General features: G+C 43.3%; 1 protein-coding gene across 2 annotated transcripts in view; it reads left to right on the plus strand.

The window, feature by feature from the left end:
• Positions 1–16,648, plus strand: part of LOC146867422 (lysosomal acid lipase/cholesteryl ester hydrolase-like) — a 92,165-nt gene extending 75,517 nt beyond the window's left edge. For both annotated transcript variants that reach the window (XM_085605656.1, XM_085605647.1), the window contains exon 10: positions 13,009–16,648. In XM_085605656.1, coding sequence (XP_085461782.1) covers positions 13,009–13,242 — 234 coding nt within the window. In that variant the 3' untranslated portion in view covers positions 13,243–16,648. The remainder of the gene's footprint in view (positions 1–13,008) is intronic.
• The last annotated feature ends 7,206 nt before the right edge of the window (positions 16,649–23,854 follow it).

Raw genomic sequence — 23,854 nt, forward strand, 5'->3', positions numbered from 1 at the left:
TCCACACATCATTAGCATTGCATTAATGGCATCCATTCTGAGTTTATGTACTTGGAGGTGGCATCATTCCTGTACAAATGGGATTTATCTGCACACTGCACTTCACTGGCCTCAGTGATCTGTAATGTCTCAAGCGAGGCAGGACGTCACCGGGCACCTATCTGGCGCGCTACATAGATTGACAAAAGGCTAATAGAACATAGTACAGACATTTGAGTTCACCTGTTTGTGACATGATTTAAGGCAGCTGAGCTGTTACTGAGAAAATATCAAAAACAAATAATCACTAATTTGAATTATTAATGCAAAACATATTTTTACAATGTTCTCAGGTTTGTTTGCAATTTTATATAGACTGAACGTGGCCTGACGGTATCAGAGCACTCTATATCAGAGCAGTTACGTTACACAAGGATATGTTCTTTTTTGTTTTTTGATAGGCACGGGTCCCGTCGGCGCCGGTAAAGACACACATTGTCACTGTAGACAACTCTTCTGGCCCTTTACGCACACAATCGCAGCCCATTCACTTACTATTATGCCACTAATGCATGAGAAACCACCGAAAGCTTATCCCTCTTGTCTGACATCGCAGCACAAGAACGCATGTGTGAACATGTCCAACTCGTTGACAACCAACAAATAAAGAAGACTGCTACAGTGGCTCTTCAGGTCGCAAATCACACAACGCGAATTGTACTCGACAGCGTAGCCACATCCAACATCATGTGTGTGTGTTAGAGTATGAGAAGATAAAACATAAGCCTTCTTTGTCACCCTCCACTGTCAATGTCTTAACTTGGGGGCACGAAGAAACTTGCAGTGAGCATAAGGAAATTCAAGGAGACACTCACATACAATGAACTGTCCGTACTAGAGGTGCACGTCCTACGAAAAGACAACCCAGCGTCGTTTTTGCTCAGCAAAATCACCGCTCAGGTGATGGGCCTTCTAGCCATGACATGCCACATGTCTGAGCATTACACGTCTGAGCAGCACTCTATCCTGAGAGAAAACCCTGTGATCCTCAAAGGGCTGGGGAAGCTGAGGGACATGCAAAATACCCTTCACATTAACAAAGCAGTCAAACCAGTGGCCCATAACCACTGCAGAGTCGCTGTGCACCTCCAACCACAGGTGGAGGAAGAACTGAAGAGTATACCAGCACAGGATATCATCAAGCCCGCGGACGGACCAACTCCATGGGTGCCCACCCCCCCATTGTCGCAGCTTCGTAGAAAAACACAACAAAAATATGCATCTGTGTCAACATGGGCCTACCGAACACAGCAATCGAAAGAGAACGGCACCCAGGCCCCCACTTAAACGACATGATCAGCTGTCTCACTGGAGTCTGTATATTCTCAGAGCTAGACTTATTCAAAGGCCACCACCAGCTGGAGCTTGACCCGCAGTTCTGATACATTACAACATTCTCCACCCACTTGGGGCTATTTCGCTACAAGCAATTAAGCTTTGGGGTATTTTCAGCAGCTGAAATATTTCAGGAGATGGTGCGATGGGTGATTAGGCCCGTAACAAACTGTCTAAATTACAGTCATGACATCCTAGTATTAGCTGCACGAATGAAGAACACAATAAGGCACTAAGGGAGGCATGCAATCAGTTGGAAATTGCTGGACTGCACTGAATGAGGACACATGCAGGCTGGGGACAGGAAAACTCATTTTCTTTGCCCACACTTGCTCATGGAAAGGAATGCAGCCAGACCCCAGCAAAGTGAAATCGCTCCACAAAACACGGGCTCCCAGTGGATGTAGCAGAGCTGAGGTCCTTTCTTGGGGTGGTGAGTTATTGTGCTTGTTACATCAAAGATTTGTGAAGTGACTAGACAAGGACAGTCATTTCTCTGGGCCTCGTAGTGTGTCGGGGCGTTTGAGAACATCCGGCATGCGGTCACAACAGTAGACCACCTCGCTTATTTTGACACACACTGGTGCACTGAGCTCACCGTAGACGCAAGCCCAGTGGGGTTAGGGGCCATTTTCGCACAACATACGCCAGGCTGAGACGCGCCGAGACAGATTGTTGCGTAAGCAAATAGGAGCCTGTCAGACGTGGAAAGGGCATACACTCAACCAGAGAAAGACAGCCTAGCGGTAGAGTAGGCATGTGAGCACTACCACATGTTTATCTAAGTGAAGTCATTTGCCATTATGACAGACCACCAAGCACAAGTCACAATATACGGCACTCTGAATGAAAAAAATCCACCATGCATCGAAAGATGGGGAATACGCTTGATGGACTACGACTAAAAAATAGTGCACAAACCAGGAAAGGAGCACAACCCTGCCGACCACATGTCGTGGCATCCTCTACCTCGTTCGTGGCATCCTCTACCTCGTGCAACAGAGACCTCCACCATGGCCTTAACTTTGTGCTGCTACAAAACGCACCTGCCCCAATAATGATAGAGGAACTGGTGCAAGAAACAACAAATGACGTCCCGCTACAAGCGGTCAAAACACTCATACAGCAACAGAGGTGGAAACGTGAACAACAGCAGCCCTGTAAGTGAAGGGGTCAGAAGAGAGGAAATACTTGCATTCAAACAAATGCAGTAAGAGCAGTCTGAAACAGAGCGCGGAATACTGCTTTGAGGCACCAGGATAGTCATACCAAAGACCCTACGACGGCAGACAGTGAACCTGGCACATGAGTCTCACAGAGGCATGGTGGCAACAAAAAAAATGCTGAGAGAAAAAGTATGGTTCCCAGCACTTGACTGTCTGGTAGAGGTCATGATCATAAGCTGTCACCTCTGTCAAATGACAGGAACACCACCCAAACCAGAGCAACTACGCATGTCTGACTGCCCCGAGGTGGTGTGGGTGACACTGAGCGCAGACTTCTATGGGCCGCTGGACACCAATGGCTATCTGCTGGTTGTCATCGACGAATAACTCCCGTTTCCCCATAGTGCTCCAAGTGTCATCAGCAACTGCCACCCTACCGATCCTGTAAGACATATTTACAGCCTGGGGTGCTCCCTTGACACTTAAGACAGACAATGAACTGCTGTTCTCAGGAGAAGAATTCCACAAGTTCATGGCCTATCTGTGAGTACACGACAGGAAAATAACACCTCTGTGGCCGCAAGCAAATGGCATGGTGGAAAGGTTCATGTGCAACATAAAGAAGGCTGTCCAATGAGCACAACTGGCACAGATCTCAGCGGGCAAAGGACTGTTCCAAATACTTTGGTACTACTGCAAAACCCCACACAGTTCCCTGGGACGATGCCCGGCAGAACTGGTAATGGGGAGGACAAGCAGGACCATTCTACCCCACCTGAACACAGTGACCTTGTCGGACGTGGCCAAGAGGAAGATGAAACGAGAAGCTGATACAAGGCGTCATACAACAGCATCTGAACTAAAGCAAGGAGATCTGGTCCTTGTGCGCCAACAACAAACACAGAAGTCTGACCGTCCTTTCTCGAGCCAGGCACCGAAGATAACAGACGTCAAAGGGCCCATGATCACGGCAGTGTAAGAACCTTACTCCCTCGCTAGAAACAGATTCCACTTCAGAGAATCCAGAAAATCAGATTTTTTTTTTTTTGTTTTTTTTTTTTTGTTGCATATTTATATAGCGCGAACTCGACCCGAAGGTATTGGAGCGCTTTACATAGCGCCGTATTTACATTACACATTCAGGCACGGGGAGATTAAGTGATTTGCCCAGAATCACAGGATGTGGACGCGACCTCGAGGCTCGAACCCTGGTTTCCTGCACCAGAGGCGGCAGCGCAGCCGACGGACCACATCCTCTCCCCAGATGATGATGATGATGATGATGGAGAGCACCGCCAAGTGTAAAACCGAAGTCTCAGAGCAACAACACAGAGTACTGGGTGGACGTAGCCCTCACAGATGAAAGGACCTCTCTGAGCTGTGGTGGCAGGAAAAGAACTGGGCCATGGAAAGAAGAGTGTCAGCCCAGAGAGAGTGATTCGAAAACCCAAAAGGCTGATTGAAGAACCATGATGAACGGGTTGAAGAACATTAATGTTTGAGATACAGCCATGATGTACGTATGTATGTATGTATGCATGTATATCTCTCTCTCTCTCTCTCTCTCTCTCTCTCTCTCTCTCTCTCTCTCTCTCTCTCTCTCTCTCTCTCTCTCTCTCTCTCTCTCTCTCTCTCTCTCTCTCTCTCTCTCTCTCTCTCTCTCTCTCTCTCTCTCTCTCTCTCTCCTCTCTCTCCCCCCTCTCTCTCTCTCCCCCCTCTCTCTCTCTTTTTTCCTCTTTTTGGTTTTCTTTTGGCTACTTCTTTTTGTCTCTCTTACAGCATACTAGTTGCAATGGGGACATGGTCATTTTTGCCAACTAAGGCAGCTGAGGGGAAAGTGTTCATTTTGCCATCAAAGGGGGGGAGAGATGTCGGAGAGACATGTGCAGGTGGGCGCTAGGACCCTGCACAGAACAGATGGGGAGGGGACTGGACATCGGACACCACTTCCGGTCAGCGAGTGGGGACAGAGGACACTCTAGGAATACCCACGAGGAGGAAGGAGGTGCCTGCATGCACCCTGCTACGAGAATAAACAAGGCTTTGTGCACCCTTACCAGACACCACGTGTCATTCTTTGGGGCTGGGGGACAGGGCACACAACAAGTTGGCATTGAGGAGAAAGTCATGTTGATGGCTTGAGTAGCCACTTCCTAAATGTGTCCTGTGACTGAAAAACGCAGCGGAGTGCTGCTGCTGTTCTGAGCTCTTTTTGACTCGCATACTGAAATGTGTACGTAGTGCTGTTTTACCATACATGCCAACATTTCAGTAGTGCAACGTGGGAGATTTTTTAGGAAAAATCGGGAGAATGGGGCCTTGAATCGGGTTACTGTCATGTATGGGCCTTGGAAGCCTGCTGCTGCACGATCGGACATTTGAAACGCAAATGCACGTTTTTTCTTACCCTTCAGAAGCATGGAGCGCAATGGCAGGCAGAGAGAGGGTGATGCAAGTGTTGTGCACTGGCCTGGCAAGTTGCTGGCAGTGCATACACCAACCCCCCAAACCCCCCCCCCCCGCGCCCCCTCGTGTGTGGCAGCCCAGGCACACACACAGCCGCCCCCGAGTACTTCACAGGTCTTTAAAAGACCATTCGCTTGTTAATGAGGCGAAGTTGTTTTTTTTACCTCTTCTAGAGCCCCTTGCATTGCCACTCTGACTATTGCTGTAGGAATTAGCACGTTACATAATACCAAAAACCCTGTCAGCTGAAACCCCGATGAATCGGGTTTCTGGATGCTTGAATCAGGAGGCGGGAGACTAGCCTTGAAATCGGTAGTCTCCCGCCTGAATCGGGAGTGTTGGCATGTCTGGTTTTACCTACTTACTAAGTGCAGTTTAATACCCTGGTGACTGCCATGTGACCCTGTGTCACTAGAAAATGACATTTTTTTACACAAAGAAAACTATGAGTCTAATAACGTTAGAGACCTACAATGGTGTAATGGTTATGCTAAGTGAGGTGAAAATGTGGGTTCATATGTGTATGAATATGGTTCCCATCATCCACATGACGTGGTTAGCTTCATCATCTGGGAACCGGGACATTAATTGAGAACCATCTTCTACTTGGAAAATGTAGATATTGGTCTCATAAGTGTCCCAGACCTCTTGGTGGTATCGTGTTTAGATAGTGATGAAGAACAAGGTGTTTTAGTAGTAGTTGTTGAGGATGATGGCTGCAGTGCAAAAGAAAAAGTGCTGGTGAGCAAGTGCTGTTTAAAAATCGTCTATCAAGGCACAAGATAAACTTTATTAGGACGCTACCTTGATGGCAATGATTAAAAACAGTGCTACAACAGTTTCAACAAATAACTGTGATGGAAATGGTCTACATGTTTCAGCTGTCGGATATGAGTAATCCTAGCTTTCGTCAGGACCAATTAAGCTACTGCATAAGTAATTAGTGCCAAAATAACTAAAAAGTTTGAAATACAACCTGAACCCAATTTATGGGCCAAGAAGATCTGTGGGGGTTATTTTAATTCATTGACCTACACGGAAAAAGACAAAAATGAACACACAACAACAAAGCATAACCATTGATATCATGATCAAGTGAGGTCAAAAACAATGCATCCAGAGAGAAATATCAGGTATGCTAATACTCTTGATGTATCTTAGACAACTATAAGTTTGTCCTAGTTAATACAATTGTTAAATGAAGTTCGCAGCACTTACCCAATTAGTAGTGGGTGTGCGCCTCACCTCACCTGGCAACTGCTCAGGTTATGGAGGCACCGCTCTGTAAAATTAATAAGAGGGTTCAACATTGTCTACCCCTTTAGGTGGGTTATTGCATAGGAAAAACTGTCATAAGCACCGCGTGAAGTTAAAACCATGCCGAAAAATCACCGTAAGCCTTACGATTACAAATCAGTAAGATCGGAGTGACAATCGTATAGCCTCCTGTTGTGTCAGATGGGTGAACTGTCTATTAGAGTGAGCTACAAATACTGTTAGATGATTGTATTCCAATGCGTTAGAAAAAGCTCATTATCTCACCCGTTTGTCGTCAGACAGAAAAAACGAAAAGTATTTCGTTCACAGGCCATACTCCGAACTAGAAAAGATAATCAAGTAAACTGATGTTAGTTACGCTCACCTATCCGTCGGTACCTCTTGCCGATGCTGAGCTCGAAGGGGAGGTAACCGGCGTGTTGAGAGCTCCTGGTATAAATGAAGAGTGGTCTAGGTTGCCCGGGAAACCAAGTGTGCGTCGGTTTACGGGCTCAGATTGATTGCGTCACCCCGGAACCTCAAGGGCTCTGGGAACTGTAGTGTCTTTAAGGTAAAAAGAGGACTACAGAACGGGTTGCGCAATCTATCATATCTAGATCTGTTTGAAATAGAGGCAATCTTGATCCTCGTTCATTGGATTTGTAGCGAGAGGGGTTTACGCTGTATATTGTTCTTAGCCCCAGTGTGTAATGTCCTTAAACCACTGGCGGTTTAGTCATTATTCATCACGTTGTTGCGTGTGAAAAGGAGTTCGTAATTAGTGAATGACATTCAGTGGAGGGTACGAAACGATATTCCTAGGGTAAGAAGCCAGACATAAAATGATACAGGCTGTAAACATACATGGAAATAAAGATTGAAATCATGTAGTTCTTAAATAGAGGACCACGGAATATCGTCATTTAGCCCATAGCAGTCACTTTTGAGTTTGAACACCCATTTCTGTTCTTTAAGAAAGAGGAACCTGGTGACATTTGTGACATGCGGGGGAATAAATGGTTGTTCCAAAATAAGCCATTTCAGATCTTCTGGCTTATGATTTAGTGTCAAAAAATGATTGGTCATTCTGGTCGCTTGTTTCTTGCGCCTAATGGTGCTTTTATGTTCACTGATTCTTACTTTGATTTTTCGTGTGGTCATCCCCACATATTTCAGTGAACAAGGACATGTAATCAGATAGATGACTTTTTCTGAATTACAATTGGTGTGTTTGCGCAGAATCCAAGGTTTTGAGGAACCAATATCTACCGATTTGGTAGGTGCTGTCTGTGGGCATACCGAGCAGGAACCGCACGGGTAATGACCTTGTACCGGTGGTAGGTCCCACAATGTTGGTACTATTGTGTTGGCTTTCATTTTAGGTCTAGTGTGTATAAGATTGTCCCTTATGCTGGTCCCTCTCTTAAAAGAGAAGAGGGGAAGGGGAATCTTGTCATCGCCCAGATTCAAGATGCGCCAATGTTTTCGTACCATTTTCTGCACACTACTAGATAGTGGGCTAAAGGTATTCACAAATGTCAGTCTCGTTAGTGGTGGTTTGGGTGTGGGGGGCGCAAGGAGAGCGTCTCTGTTATTGTTGGACGCCCTTTTGCGAGCTTGTCTGACCAAATGAATAGGGTAATTTCTCGCTTTAAGTTGTTTAGATAAATCTTTAGCGTGTATTTCAAAAGTCTCTTTTGTGGAACAGTTCCTACGGATACGTAGGAACTGTCCGACTGGTAAATTCTGTCTGAGAGACTTAGGGTGGTGACTTTGGAAACTGAGGAGAGAATTTTTCGACTGAGGTTTCCTATAAAGTTCGCTCCCAAGGGTTCCTTGTGTAGGGTAGATGACAATATCAAGGAAGGGCAATTTTGATTTGTCATGTGTCACTGTCTTGCCAATGAAGCAAAAGACTCAGGCTGGATTACATAAGGGACAATCTTATACACACTAGACCTAAAATGAAAGCCAACACAATAGTACCAACATTGTGGGACCTACCACCGGTACAAGGTCATTACCCGTGCGGTTCCTGCTCGGTATGCCCACAGACAGCACCTACCAAATCTGTAGATATTGGTTCCTCAAAACCTTGGATTCTGCGCAAACCCACCAATTGTAATTCAGAAAAAGTCATCTATCTGATTACATGTCCTTGTTCACTGAAATATGTGGGGATGACCACACGAAAAATCAAAGTAAGAATCAGTGAACATAAAAGCACCATTAGGCGCAAGAAACAAGCGACCAGAATGACCAATCATTTTTTGACACTAAATCATAAGCCAGAAGATCTGAAATGGCTTATTTTGGAACAACCATTTATTCCCCCGCATGTCACAAATGTCACCAGGTTTCTCTTTCTTAAAGAACAGAATGGGTGTTCAAACTCAAAAGTGACTGCTATGGGCTAAATGACGATATTCCGTGGTCCTCGATTTAAGAACTACATGATTTCAATCTTTATTTCCATGTATGTTTACAGCCTGTATCATTTTATGTCTGGCTTCTTACCCTAGGAATATCGTTTCGTACCCTCCACTGAATGTCATTCACTAATTACCAACTCCTTTTCACACGCAACAACGTGATGAATAATGACTAAACCGCCAGTGGTTTAAGGACATTACACACTGGGGCTAAGAACAATATACAGCGTAAACCCCTCTCGCTACAAATCCAATGAACGAGGATCAAGATTGCCTCTATTTCAAACTGATCTAGATATGATAGATTGCGCAACCCGTTCTGTAGTCCTCTTTTTCCCTTAAAGACACTACAGTTCCCAGAGCCCTTGAGGTTACGGGGTGACGCAATCAATCTGAGCCCGTAAACCGACGCACACTTGGTTTCCCGGACAACCTAGACCACTCTTCATTTATACCAGGAGCTCTCAACACGCCGGTTACCTCCCCTTCGAGCTCAGTATCGGCAAGAGGTACCGACGGATAGGTGAGCGTAACTAACATCAGTTTACTTGATTATCTTTTCTAGTTCGGAGTATGACCTGTGAACAAAATACTTTTCGTTTTTTCTGTCTGACGACAAACGGGTGAGATAATGAGCTTTTTCTAACGCATTGGAATACAATCATCTAACAGTATTTGTAGCTCACTCTAATAGACAGTTCACCCATCTGACACAACAGGAGGCTATACGATTGTCACTCCGATCTTACTGATTTGTAATCGTAAGGCTTACGGTGATTTTTCGGCATGGTTTTAACTTCATGCGGTGCTTATGACAGTTTTTCCTATGCAATAACCCACCTAAAGGGGTAGACAATGTTGAACCCTCTTATTATTTTTACAGAGCGGTGCCTCCATAACCTGAGCAGTTGCCAGGTGAGGTGAGGCGCACACCCACTACTAATTGGGTAAGTGCTGCGAACTTCATTTAACAATTGTATTAACTAGGACAAACTTATAGTTGTCTAAGATACATCAAGAGTATTAGCATACCTGATATTTCTCTCTGGATGCATTGTTTTTGACCTCACTTGATCATGATATCAATGGTTATGCTTTGTTGTTGTGTGTTCATTTTTGTCTTTTTCCGTGTAGGTCAATGAATTAAAATAACCCCCACGGATCTTCTTGGCCCATAAATTGGGTTCAGGTTGTATTTCAAACTTTTTAGTTATTTTGGCACTAATTACTTATGCAGTAGCTTAATTGGTCCTGACGAAAGCTAGGATTACTCATATCCGACAGCTGAAACATGTAGACCATTTCCATCACAGTTATTTGTTGAAACTGTTGTAGCACTGTTTTTAATCATTGCCACCAAGGTAGCGTCCTAATAAAGTTTATCTTGTGCCTTGATAGACGATTTTTAAACAGCACTTGCTCACCAGCACTTTTTCTTTTGCACTGCAGCCATCATCCTCAACAACTACTACTAAAACACCTTGTTTTTCATCACTATCTAAACACGATACCACCAAGAGGTCTGGGACACTTATGAGACCAATATCTACATTTTCCAAGTAGAAGATGGTTCTCAATTAATGTCCCGGTTCCCAGATGATGAAGCTAACCACGTCATGTGGATGATGGGAACCATATTCATACACATATGAACCCACATTTTCACCTCACTTAGCATAACCATTACACCATTGTAGGTCTTTAACGTTATTAGACTCATAGTTTTCTTTGTGTAAAAATATTATTGATTTGGGGATTTCAAAACTATTAGTCTTTAAACTTTATCCCTTGGACCCTTACTCTCTTTTGAGATACTTTAATATAGTAATACTAGAAATTGACAGCCTTGGCCAGGGGCTTTTTAGTTAACAGCACTGTGGATGCTGCAACAATTAAAACCTACTTAAAATGCTCAATGCAAACTGCATGTCCCATCATACAAAAGGCTTTTGGCTAAAGAAACAGGACTGGCTGATGGTGTCTTATGCTTGTTGAATGCAAGTGAGAGTTCAACGCATCTCAAAAGGTTGCTGCATAAACATCACTGCTCTGCTTGACTTGCTCAGAGACAATGAATGATGCATAGGTACAATGAGAACGAATCGGGACTGGACAGCCACGAAGGAAAGTGAGATGAGAAAAGGATGTGAAGCGAAGAGTCGTAATGGAGGGAGGATGGGTGGAGTAGCATTAACTATTTGGAAAATTGGTGCTTTGGTGGATAGGGGTGGTGACCGATCTGTGGTATCTAGGTGTGAGATTTGTTGTTTGAGTATAGTATGCAAAGTGTTCTCACTGGGAGAAGCAGTGTGTGCAGTGGATTGTTCTGGTCTGGATCAGTCCATCAGGAGTCAGGGGGCTCACGAGGGAAGGGCGAATATATGACGTTACTTCGCATGCGTTTAGTACGCATGCCATTACTACGGGGTTGTTAGTACGACCACGTTTTTAGTTCGCATTCCTTTCCTACGCAATTCGGAACAACGAATTGCAGTAGGGGGTGCTGGATGTTGGAATAGTATAATTTACTATTCCAACTCCAGTCTATGCGGACACTAGGGAAGGTGTTGGATTTTAAATCCAACACCTTTCCCCCCCTAACGTAAGTCGCTGTTCCGACTTGCGTAGTAAAGGTTTTCTAAGTAACAACGCGTGCGTACTAACGTCCGCGTAGTAATGGCATGCGAAGTAAAGCATGCTAAGTAAACGCCGTTCACCGGGAAGGGCGGCATCAGCATCTAGCTCCTTTTAGTGAGTTCTTTGTATTTATGTAACTTACTCCTGAACTTGTACATAGTTAAGTAACCCTGTTCAGGAGAAACCCCCTGCTTGTAGACAGGGAATACTACTCCCTCATTGTGCGAGACACTACACTGATAACAACAGCAAATGTTCAGCCTCCAGGTTGGGTTAGTTGTGATCGTAGTCAGGCGTGTATGCGCCGAGCATGTGTGTCCATGGAGGACCCGTGTGTCTCTAACTGTTGCCAAAAATGAATCTGCTACCAGACACTGTGTCCTGTTGTATGCACATGGGGATGTCTGGCGACGTAGTTCCCCCTAGTGACATGAGATTTAATTTTCAGTAATGACATGGCTGAACTACCACATGACATGACCTAATTTCTGGTGACAGCGATATTATTCCAGTTAGTCTTTTTGAAATTTGAAAAATGCGAACTGTTTTGTCACAAAATGTTGGTAAGTATGCCTTCACCTTCCAAAATCCATCTGTTTCACAGGGAACAGTGACTCCTTCGGGCCTTACTGTAGCTCCTCTGGCTTAGAGAATGGGGGTATGTTGAGTTGATTGCCTCCATACCAAGTGAGTGGTCAATGGTTAAAACCAATGACTTCAGCACATAAACGGGTTCTTTACGATGACTACCTATTCCCTGCTATTACCATTCTTAAACAGAATTGCAAATGTAAATCTTTGGCTGAAACGCCGAGTACTTTAATTTAATTGCAAATGAGTGAGTGTTACACATTCTGGTGCTATTTAAGCATGTTTAAGTTCTTGGGGAGCTATTTCTAAAGATAAATATTGACTAAAGTTTAAGTTAAGGTTGATTGTAAACGTAAGTTAACGACCAAATGTACATTTTCTGCACCTGACAGGAATTCACAAAGGGATTAAATCCATGAAGTGCTGAGGATTTCCTGCCAGAAATGCAGAGAAATCTGTAGCAGAAAAATCCCACTCAGGGTGGGGGTCAGAGGGATCGACGTTCCAAGGCATAGTTTGCCGTGGAAGTTTGGGAACACCAACTAACATGTATGTTTGTGTGCATTCCCAAACTCCTGTCTGATTCCATTTCACTTAGGAATCGGTTACAGATTTCCTGATCCAGGGTCTGGAGTAACTAACTTAGTTCACAAGATAGAAATGGGAACAGATCAGTGTTGGACTTGCAGGGGGTGTGGCGATAGGGCCTTCTCCGTGGAAAAAAGACTTACTCCGGTGAGAAAAATAAATGTGTATTTGTACAGGAGGCCCCTTTTCCTTCCGTGTAGAGTTCTCGATATGTAAAACTCCATACTGGGGGAATAGGAACCTTTGTGAAAAGGTGTATACCACGCCCAGAAGTAGACCTGGAAGCCTGTGCCTGGCGCTGCTTCCAGGCATATTAATGCGAATTATTGGTAGAATTCCAAAAAGCTCAGCGAAATGTTTAGAGAGAGATCTACATTTTGGCCCATACTTCATTATGGATAGGGATGCTTGGGTTTTAAATGTATAGATACAATATAAGAAAGCACTGTGGTGGGAGTGCATGCATCTCTAACAGACCAAATGTTCTTTTGTTTCAGACCACCCCTCCTGTCTACAAAGTCAAAGACATGACTGTGCCGACTGCAATCTGGACGGGTGGCCAAGACTGGCTGGCAGACCGGAAAGATGCGGCCATGTTACTTACTCAAGTTACTAACTTGGTATTCCACAAGGAAATCCCAGATTGGGAGCACCTGGACTTTATCTGGGGTCTTGATGCCCCTGAGCGCATGTATGATGACATTCTCAACTTGATGAACAAATTTTCTTAGCATTCCATACATTGGATGAAATTATAGGCACACTGTTCTCTGAATAAAGGGCCAAATATAATACACTGGAATATCCACTTTCACAAAACATTGAAGAAATAAGGACCTACCTTCAATATCTGATACTTGTGGTTTCATCTCGCACTTTTTAATCTGAGAAATGCCATCATGCACACATGGGGGTTAGAGATGTATTGAATCTCAGACACCTATGGGTTTTCAGGTTGCTCATGGGAAAGAAATCCCTATTTGATTGGATATACCCCCTCCATCTCAAGAAAGTTTACTGCTGTAAGGTGCAGTTATCTATTCATTTTGAAGTTGGAAATCACGTCATTGTGAGAAAAGAAGTTATTTTCGTACAGTTTACAAAAGCAAAAATGGCCCCTGCTTCAGGCAATACCTGATTATTATCATCTTGTTTAGGTTAAAATGTTCAGCCTTTCTCTGTAAATCCTTTGGTCACTAGAGCATTCGTTGACCTGAATAGGCCTGGCAAATAACACCAAAACCATTACAGCACCCTGCACTGCTCCGCCCTCCATGTCTTGCCCCAATGGCAGTGAGTCATTACAGTGAACTTGTAGTTCCATAGCTGACAGCCCACAGCATTCCTATCTCAGTGCCTCCTGATGAGGACTGATAATTATAAACGTTTTCTAAATTGAAGCAAAGGACTTGCTGGTAATTGATGGTACATATTATTGACGCATGGTAACAAAGCTTGTGAAATGACCACTTTTTCGGATAATCTTCCTTGAAGAATTGGCGCTATGGATGTTAAATCCTGTCAGAGACAATACTGAACTAAATGTGAAACGTGCCTTAAGCCGATATTGCCTGGTAACTGGTGTCTCTTACAGCGTTTTTAAAATGCCTTCGATACACATGGACGGTTATGATGCGCGTATTTTATATGCTGCAGTAACCTTTTGCATATTTTTTACCTTTTCGCTTCATCAGTGTTTTATAATCTTGTGTCCTGATCTGCCATTTGAGTAATGTTACTCAAAACAATACTTACTGTTGCCCCAGGATGCTCTTGTGCCCCAGAAATACTTGTCACAAATGGAAGCCTTGAAGTGAAAGTATTAAAAAACATGATTGATTGAAACTGCATGATGATCTGCTAAGCTAAACATGCATTATGCAAAGCAGAAGTATATAGTAATGTTTTTCTTGCGATAACACACCAAGAAGCAATTATTTACATAACATATAATAGTATTTAAGCTCCTATTTATTTTTGGTACCGTGCTACTCCGTTGCGCATCTATGTAAACCAGATGATGGAGATGAATGCGCCCCTATAAGGAAATATTCTATAGTAAAATTCCATGGCAAAATGCGTTGCCTTTTTTCCCCTGCAAAATATATATATTTTTTTTACACAAGAAAGTTTGGAGTCTACAGATTATTGCAATGAAGTTGGAATCTGTATTGTTTTCTTTCGAACACAAATCCAGCACATGTGGAAAATGTGTTTGATATTCTCCATGCTACAGCTTGTGTTGCATTGGGACTACAAAGCGCTCGACAGCAAGGCAATGGCACTCTAGTAGCGATGAAAGTAACGCCAGGTTTGGATGGTCCACGTATTGAGGGTCCTTCCCGTGGTCATTGTCTTCATCTGAGCTATGTGTGGAAAACATTCTCCTCCTGGTCAATTTAGTCCGCTTAAACTAGATCTTTCAATCAAAATATCAGATATATATATATTAGGAAGGCATTCCATACTTGGAACTCAAGAACAGTGAGATCAGAGTGATTTTCATCTGCCAGAATCAAGTTTGAGGAGTTCTGGCACTTTTTTTTTTTCTTTTAACAAAACTCAGGAACACTCCTCATCTTTTCACCTAGCTGCTGATATCTACTGCATATGTCTCCGCACTGAAACTCCTCAACTTACTTGGTCTTATACAATACCCTGTTTTATGGGGCCTGAAGACTGCTGCTATAACTTCTCATCTCCACATCCCATTCACGCCACCTCTGACTATTTCGGTCCCAATGTGTCAACCCAGATAGGTTTTCTGCTTCTGGTATTATATTTTTTCCACAGAGGTACTCGGTCTTTCGAGTGAAATGCGAACAGTAGTAATATAATTAACATTTTGGGGCTTAAATGCCAGCGGTGTGACATAGGTTGGATTTTTTTATTAACATCACAGGAAGGTTGTTGTAGGGACAATGGAGGAACATGTGAGGAAATAGAAGGGCTGGATAGTGAAATATGTGAATTTTCTTAAACCATCTCTGGTTTCTGCCAAACCACATGATTAATTTGTTCAATAGCACTTTGAGAATTTTACTTAACACTTGAGTTCCCAAATAATCCTGGACTGTGCCTGTAACATTATGCAAAACACACATAAACATGTGAAACAATATAAATGGTCTGTAGGTTTTAGTTTAGAATGATGAACACCCAAGTTCTCATCACTTTTAACATTTGGTTTTCTGCCTTTAAAATAGATTATCTACATTTTAGTTTTTCTTTTACGTTTTATAGATTTACCCTTTCCCATAGATCTATACAGAAAGCACCATTGTCTTCTCTGAGACTTTAGCTTTAGCTTCCTACGGATCCACTGTGGGCAGCTAATGCTTCTCCACCTGAGAAAGAGCAGATTTTCACCATGTGAGTCAGTGGTGAATAGAGAATGTTTTGAAAGGAAACCCCAACTCTTCACTTCCCACAAACCAAAATACAATTGGTAAATGAGCTCTTTATCCAACTGCAATAATTAAATGCATACAAAGGCATGGTGGTCACATTCTTAACCAAGACGTTGACTAGACTGGCAATGTAAGCGCCATTCTGGTATAGTCGATCCATACCAAAAGAATCAACTGTACCTAGTGCACACAGAGTGATTGTTCTGGTTACTGAATCTGCTGTTCCTTAATTGTTTGGAAAAAATTGTTTTGGGTTTTAAGGCCAAATGTGTTTTTTAGTACATAATACTACTGTGCCCTGAAGAAATGAAGACCACTCTTCTCCCACCCTTTGGATTCTCTGTTGAGTTTCATCCATTTCCCCCAGTTACTTTCTATTTTGGGGTTTGTACTCCCATTTCTAAGGTTATTGAGGAATTATACCTATAAAAGATGTTTGTTTTTATTAGAATATGAATACTTGATTTATGTGTGGGTTTAAATGTGGTGTGCTGACAAGCTCTTTCATTTTTTCTGTGGTTACATTTGACAGAGTACTACTGTTTTGCCTACCACTAGAAACATATCAGTAAGGTTTCAGACTCAGGAGCTACAAGCAGTGTTACTCTTAAACCAAAGATGTACATTTCAACTATTTTTTTAATGCGCTAAACAACCATGAAATGTTACTATGTGTACAACTTTACAGTTTGTAATACAGGTGTTTCAATAAATCTATCAGTTTTCAGATTGATGTGTTCACTCCTCTCTCTTGGTGTACTTGTGACCCATCATCTTTGGCACAGCATCCTTCGAGAAGCCGATCGCAATCTGACTTCATGTTTGGAAATTTACTTGGGGGCAATCTTTCAGCCTTGTTTGTGACATACATCTTTCATACATCTGATATTAGTATTCCTTCAGGTTGGCTTTAAGACATTTGCCATCACGAAATCACAGCACCAGTTAATAAGTCAGTAACCAAAATGGTGTATTCATTCCGGGTACTGTGGATATGGGCCTGTATTTAAAAAAGCTAGTAACTACTGATTCCACAGTCTGTATCACAGGTGTAAAAATACACTATATATTCTTCGTTCTGTAGGTCAGTTTGGGCCTTAAAGTTCAACGTGAATTAGAGTTTCCCCACTACTCGGAATGACCATCTAGGACTCAAGTAGTCTATGAAAGTCCAAGGATCTTTTGTTGCTCTAATTTTCTAGAGGAGCCTTCGACCCCTGGTTTGTGTTATAAAAATTTGTAATAAAGATAAAACAAATACATTACACAGGAGGAAATGGCTTGTGGCTTTTTTTCTTCAGCGACTAGATTTTGCATATGATTTAGCCAGCTGATATGTTCCAATATTCAATTGAATTTATTGCGGCCACTGTCCAATCCAGACTGGATTGCGGAAGACATAATATCAATCTTTGAACACATAGGTTTCAAAGAAAAAACAAATCTTTATTATTTTAAAGACAATTAAGTGGTGCTAGATCCAATATTTGCTTAGGATATCAAAGAAATCTGATTGCCATCAAACAGACATCGGCACAGTACCTAGAGTCAGTCTGGAAGGCCACAAAAAGGGGGGCTCTGAGAATACGTCTGTTGCTAGGTTTCTGGTGTAAGTAACATACCAAAAACATCAACAGTATACTGTTCCGATATTAGTTAAAGGTAATATATTTAATACTTGGCACACTAGCATACAAACATTATCTGGGGATAGTCACCATTGCTGTTAAAATCAAGCTTAAAGGAAGCAGAATACTATGTTTGTTGATGCCCTTCGAGATGGGATAGGGTGCTTGGAATGGAGGATCCAGAAGAGTCTCGCGAGGAGTGCAGACTGTGACTGAGGGAGAAGAGGTGATGTTTAAGGTTTGCTAGAGGATCAGTTGAACCATTCACACCACAAAACTTCCATCTGCTTTACACATCCTAAAATATGGAAGTTTGAAAGGGGTAAATGCTACTGAAAGATCCTATAAAATCGATGCATAGACACCACCATCTGGTGATCAGAGCGGGTCTCCACGTAGCTCAAGCGATTCTGGCCCTTTTTGAACTTAGACTAGTCAGTCTGAAATTCAGCATGGGAAGTTTCTTGGGTGTTGTGTGTCTCCTTAAATGTCTAGATTTTCTAAACCACTACCTGTCCTAAAATCTCAGGATGGTCCGGACTAGTATCAAAATGCAAGACATGTACTGAGTCCTGGTGATCAAGTGACCATTGCATGCTTAGAATCCTTTGGCACAGATCCTGATTCAGAGAGGTAGTTATTAATTGCCTTTCATGAATATTTCTAATTAGATAAAAAAAGGATGAATACTGTAGTACATCATATTTCTACACATGGGAGAGGGAAGCCAGAGCAACTGTGTGCCCTAGGATTGAGCTCCCACAAATCCACACATTTGACCTCTAAAAATGAAGAGACTTCTGTATGGAACTCCTGGTACCTCCTTGGTAGCTTGGTTCAGGCAGCAAGGTTTTGCATGTGGTACATGTGCACAGAATTGCCAACAAAATCCAGATAGTAAATAATAGTAATAAAAGTTCCATATAAATTTATCTAAAAAGATAACATAGTAAATCAGTACAGTGGCACACCATTGAAGAAAATCAGATGTAGGCATCAAAGTTATAGCAAAAACAAACAAAATGGATTAAGCATAATAGAAAATCAAATAAATACCCAATGTTAGTCTATGACACATGGTAGATCGATTTCTAGGCAGCGTTTAGAAGCGGACTCGTGAGTAAATCATCCGTTCCAAACGTTTTACCCTTTGGCTTAGATTCTTGGTCACCGGTTGACCCTTGTCCCTCTCATATCTTGGTTTCCAACTGTGCCATTATTAATCTGCTTCTAAATCAGTCAATTCAGCTAGCCACAGTGCCTAGTGGTTGGAAAGAAACCATTGGCCGGCAAATCCATTCTTGCTATTGCCTTATCTCCCTGAGCCTTCACCAAAATATTAGAGAAGCTTATCAATAAACCACTTTCTGTCTTTTTAAAGCTGAATAAGAGGCTCCATCCCTCTCAGTCAGGCTTCAGCACCGAAACAACATTGTTGGAGGTGGCAGACACTCTCAGGCTAGCGGTGGATCAGGGGAAGCAGGTTGCACTGGTTCTTCTAGATCTATATGCAGCTTTTTATGTGGTCTTGCATTCCTCTCTCCTGCAGCGTCTCTGTGGTGTAGGCGTTGGTGGCCCAGACTTGGTGTGGCTGCATTCCTTCTTGACAGAGAGATGTCAATCGGTTTGGATGGTCTTTTTCGCCTCAGAATCCAAGTCATTGGGTTTTGGAGTCCCTCAGGGGTCTTCATTGAGCCAGACACTATTCAATGTGTAAATGACCCCTGGGACAGTGACCTTAGGCCACAGGATGCCCCCCCCCCCCCCCAACTCCAACAGCTATGGTAGTGCATAATTTGGGTATGAAATTCGATGCTAAAAATACTAACTAAAATTTAGTATCTGCTTCCTTTATCACAGCAAAAAACAGTGATCCAGACTTAGATCACCTCTAGGTTGGACTATGCGAACTCACTGTAGTGAGGCTGCCTGCCTACCTCCTGAGGAGATTGCAACTACTGCAGAATGCCTCAGCTCGACTCTTGTTGCACCTCCCAGGAGACCTCACATTCAGCCATCTTTAAAACTCCTGCACTGGCTGTCTGTGAAAGACGTGTGAGGTTCAAAGGCCTAGTTCTTACTCATAGAGCTTTCCATCGTAAAGGCCCTCAGCACCTGTCCAACAGACTTATTCCATACCAATTGGATAGGTCACTTCCGTCCTCTAACTCCTTGCTGGCGGCCATCCCCCGATATTTAGAAGGAAAAAATGGGGGTGGTAACTCCTATTTGGCTGCCATGGACTGGAATGCTCTTCCACTCATCTCAGTGCCACTAGCGATATTCTGCTCTTTAAAAAACTTCTCAACACTTGGCTTTATGGGTCAGCCTTTTAGTACTTTTATACGTTGACTAGATTTTGCTGTTAGCGTCGGAACACTCTTTGAGTAGCTGTTACTCTATATAAATCCCCAAATAATAATAGGCTTAGAAATGTATCTGGAGGTCAAAGATTTTCAGCGGATCAAAGCTGGAAACTTTAGATAACAAGCATTGGTATAGCCAATAGGTCTCGCCTTTGGGACCTTATAAGTGTTTTGACAGACCTATTGGTTTTGCCAATGTGTTTAGGCTATGTTGTAGAGGAGTGTACCTGCTGTGCAGCATGTTGAAAATGTATAATAAAGTGGCAGACATAATCAAACATTGTTTGCGATTGCTGGATATGTAGTGCCAGTACTAGGTAAAGAGAACTGTTTCCCTTCCCTTGATGGCCCCTTGTAAGTGCTAATGAGGTTACAGAGTGTGAAGGGGACATGGGCCCGAGAGAAGGAGCGGGCACCGAGAGGAGAAGGCGTTGGACGGGAAGATGCTACAGGGAAAAGCAGTTTGCTCAATATCACGATGTTTGTTAGAAAGGAGTAACACACTTGCAGAAATGTGTCCATTCTGAATGGCCTCTAAGTACGTACGTGTATGACATTCAACTTTGCCACAATGTTTTTTGCTATCACAAGCCTTTTGTTTGCTACGTTTCTAGCAGACCTTTAAATTGTACAGTTTTACGTAATGTGTTTATTTTTGGTGCACAGCGTTCCTTCCTTCGACATCATCCACCCTGGGGGCGTTGGTTAAAATTAAAGGAGAAAGCAGGTCGGAAAGGTGAGAACGGGGCAGTAGGAGGCAGCATAGACTGAAAGAAAGGGAGAGATGGGAGGACAGAGTGTGAAGGGGGCATGGGCTGAGAGAAGGAGCGGGCTCCAAAAGGAGAAGGTGTTGAAAGGGAAGATGCAACAGGGAGAAGCAATTTGCACAATATCAAGATGTTTGTTGGAAAGGAGTAACACACTTGCAGAAATAGGTCTTTCCTGAATGGTTTCTAAGGTTTTAAAAGTAAACATCTCACAATAGCCAAAACCTGCATCAAACTTGCACAGGGTGAGTGAGTGAAAGTGTGGAGAGCCTGCAACACGAAAACAAGCGCGTCTCCACCCATCTCAGCTGGCTCCTGGAAGATGCACAAAGGAGTCGGGGGAGGGAGGGAAGGAAGGGGTAGGGGAGGAGGCTTTTGCAAGCGCGGCGGCGCGAAGCAGACCAAAAACAACCTTTGAAATATAAACTCAACAAATGGCACACTGCGCGCCACTGCTCGTAACCGCAAGATGGATGCCATAGGTGTCAACATTTTATGAAAAGGTGGGACAAAAAGCTGCCTTTGGCCAATTGCGTGCTTTCATTTTTGAAAGCCACACGCAAAGGCCAATGAAATGTCACTACAACACGCACAAGCTTGCTCGAAGTCCAGAGTGATTCCAAGAGTTCATCTCCTAGGCAGCGCATGCACACTGCGCTAGGCTCGACCTAAAAAGGACTACACACATGCCAAGTGCTGCTTGGAGATGCTAGGGTGACTGCCTTCCGGTGAAACAGCATACACAGTAAGAAAGGCTAGGCTTCAGAGCTTGGAGAAGCAGAGACGTAAACAGATGGCCTTATGAGTCTGACACTTCATTTTGCGACTTGTGCGCTGACCATGCAAGGAGCGCATGTCAGTAGCACAGGGGAGTGGGGGGGGGGGCATGAGGAGTGTTCCATGGTTTACGCATTACTCAGGCTGTTATTAATTTAGGCTCCCTCCACACATTCACAACCCACAGGTATGGTGAGTTGCAAGTCAAGGTTAGGAGCCAGCCGGAGATGAGGAGCCAAATGTCCATATTTGCTCCCTACCTTAACGTAAATCAAGAAAAAGTTGGGTGAAAAAAGAGTCAGCCCCAAGCCCCATCCCCACAGGCTTCTCACTACACTGGCACAGTGTCGTACTGAAGCCCACCCCCCTGCTCCCCAAGCAACGGAGAGGAACTGACTTGGAGAAGTCCAGGGAGGCCGGTTAACTGTAATATGACAGAGGGGAACAAAGAGGGGGTTTCACTTTGTAGGACAGTTACATACCACCTGGATGGAATACTTTTTAATAGAAAAAGCACTATTCATAAACCCATGGTAGATCACTTGTGGAGCTGCTGATCTCCATTTGGGCTGCTCCTACCCTTGCCCTCTGTTTGGAACATAATCTTTAGTGGGTGCATTATCATTTGGTGGGGGGGGGGATATTTCTTCTGCACAAGAGGCACTCGGATGCCGTAAGCCAGTCAGCTAGCTCAGCAAGTTGAGTACTTCCTGACATCTGTGTGTAATCTGCGGTTAGAAGGCTCCATTCGAGGCAAGGTCAGTTCCGATTTTCATCCTTAGTAGGTTGTTAAAAGGAGTACCAATTCTGTAATATGTAATGTAATTGAAATTATGTCACTCCACTGTGCTTTGTTTTCATGCGATTCAGTACATGGTCCAACTCCTAGAATTACCCCATACCTGCTAAACGTGAGTATCATAGAAGTAATAAAAACTGTTCTGGAGAGTCTGTCGCTTCTGCTGACAAAATTGCCCAGGAATGATGCGTATAACAGACTTTTATCAATGCTCAGCCACTATTGTCTCCTCGGTTCTTGTGCCCTGAACGCTGATTGGATGGCATAGCAGAAAACGCCAGTTAGCAGGGAGGGATTATAGGTAGCCTCTGCACTTCGATCCTTCAGATTTAAGCAACAAATGGACAATCAAAAGTTACATGAAAGGCACATTACAAAAGGACCGTCACAGCCTCCTTTTTAAGGTTGACCCCTTCATAGGAAACTGTTGTGCTCTGTACATGAAGACACTGGTAGCCATGTTGTAAGTTTCTAAGTTCTCTTTATTGGTTCCAGTTCCAAAGCTAGGAGGACCTAGGCTTATTACAATTAAATGTAATACTCCGGATATAACAGAAACCATCTTTTTTCACCTGTAGGGGGGTTTCTCAGTGCATAACTCTGAAACCTATGGACAAAACGTTTTCCAAATTTCCCATGGCACGTCAGTATTTCTGTCATCCTGTGTCTTTTCTTATTTGGTGAATTATCATCCAACTGTTTTGGGAATACAGGAAGAAAATTGACTGTCCAGTGCCCATGCAACCATATATCTGTCAATGGATGCAATTATTATCAAAATTCAAATAATTGGATGTGCACCCTGGAAAATAACAAAATGTGCAAGTAGTATTTAGGTGCATAGGCACTGGATATCCACTACTTCTCAGTCTGTCAATGTTCAGGAACATTGAGAATGAAACATAAAAAAACCAAAGCAGCTGGAAAGCAGAGTCTGCATCATGCATAAGTGGGCCGGCTTTACATCTGCTCAGCTATGCAAATCTGTCTCTGTACAATATTACAGTCTGGGAAGAAGATAAAAGAAGGCAGCCTTCCCTTTTCACACCAATCCCACTGCCCTTCCTCGCTCCTATCCCTGGCCTGGACATAACCAGTGTGCTTAGAAACAAAAAGCGCAGGATGCAAAAAACAAATAGTAAACACTCCCCTGCCCTCTAAAGTAACCATGCCACTCCCCCATTTAAAACAAGCATTGGCATAGCCAATAGGTCTCGCTTTTGGGGCCTTATAAGTGTTTAGCCATGCAATAGTTGGAGTTGTTGCACCAAGGATATTGTGCTGCATAACTAAATACTTATAAGGTCACAAAGGCAAGACCTATTGGCTATGCCAATGCTTGTTCTGGGTGGAGGTAGTTGAAGGGGTGGAGAGTCAGATGTGGGCGGATCCACCCCTTTGGGGGGGAAGTAGGAAGCACAGGTGAAGGAGGCTTCATTGGAGGATGATTGAGAAAAAGAAGTGAGAAAGAGTCTGGGAATCGAAGGAGGTTATTGGGAGAAAGGTGAAAAGAATGAGTGAAGCAAGATGGCGTGAGAATGCTGGGGTGGAGAAAGGGATCATGTTTAAGAAGTTTTGATGTTATGATAAACATTG

Source organism: Triturus cristatus, chromosome 1_2 (assembly GCF_964204655.1).
Source record: "Triturus cristatus chromosome 1_2, aTriCri1.1, whole genome shotgun sequence".
Taxonomy (NCBI): Eukaryota; Metazoa; Chordata; class Amphibia; order Caudata; family Salamandridae; genus Triturus; species Triturus cristatus.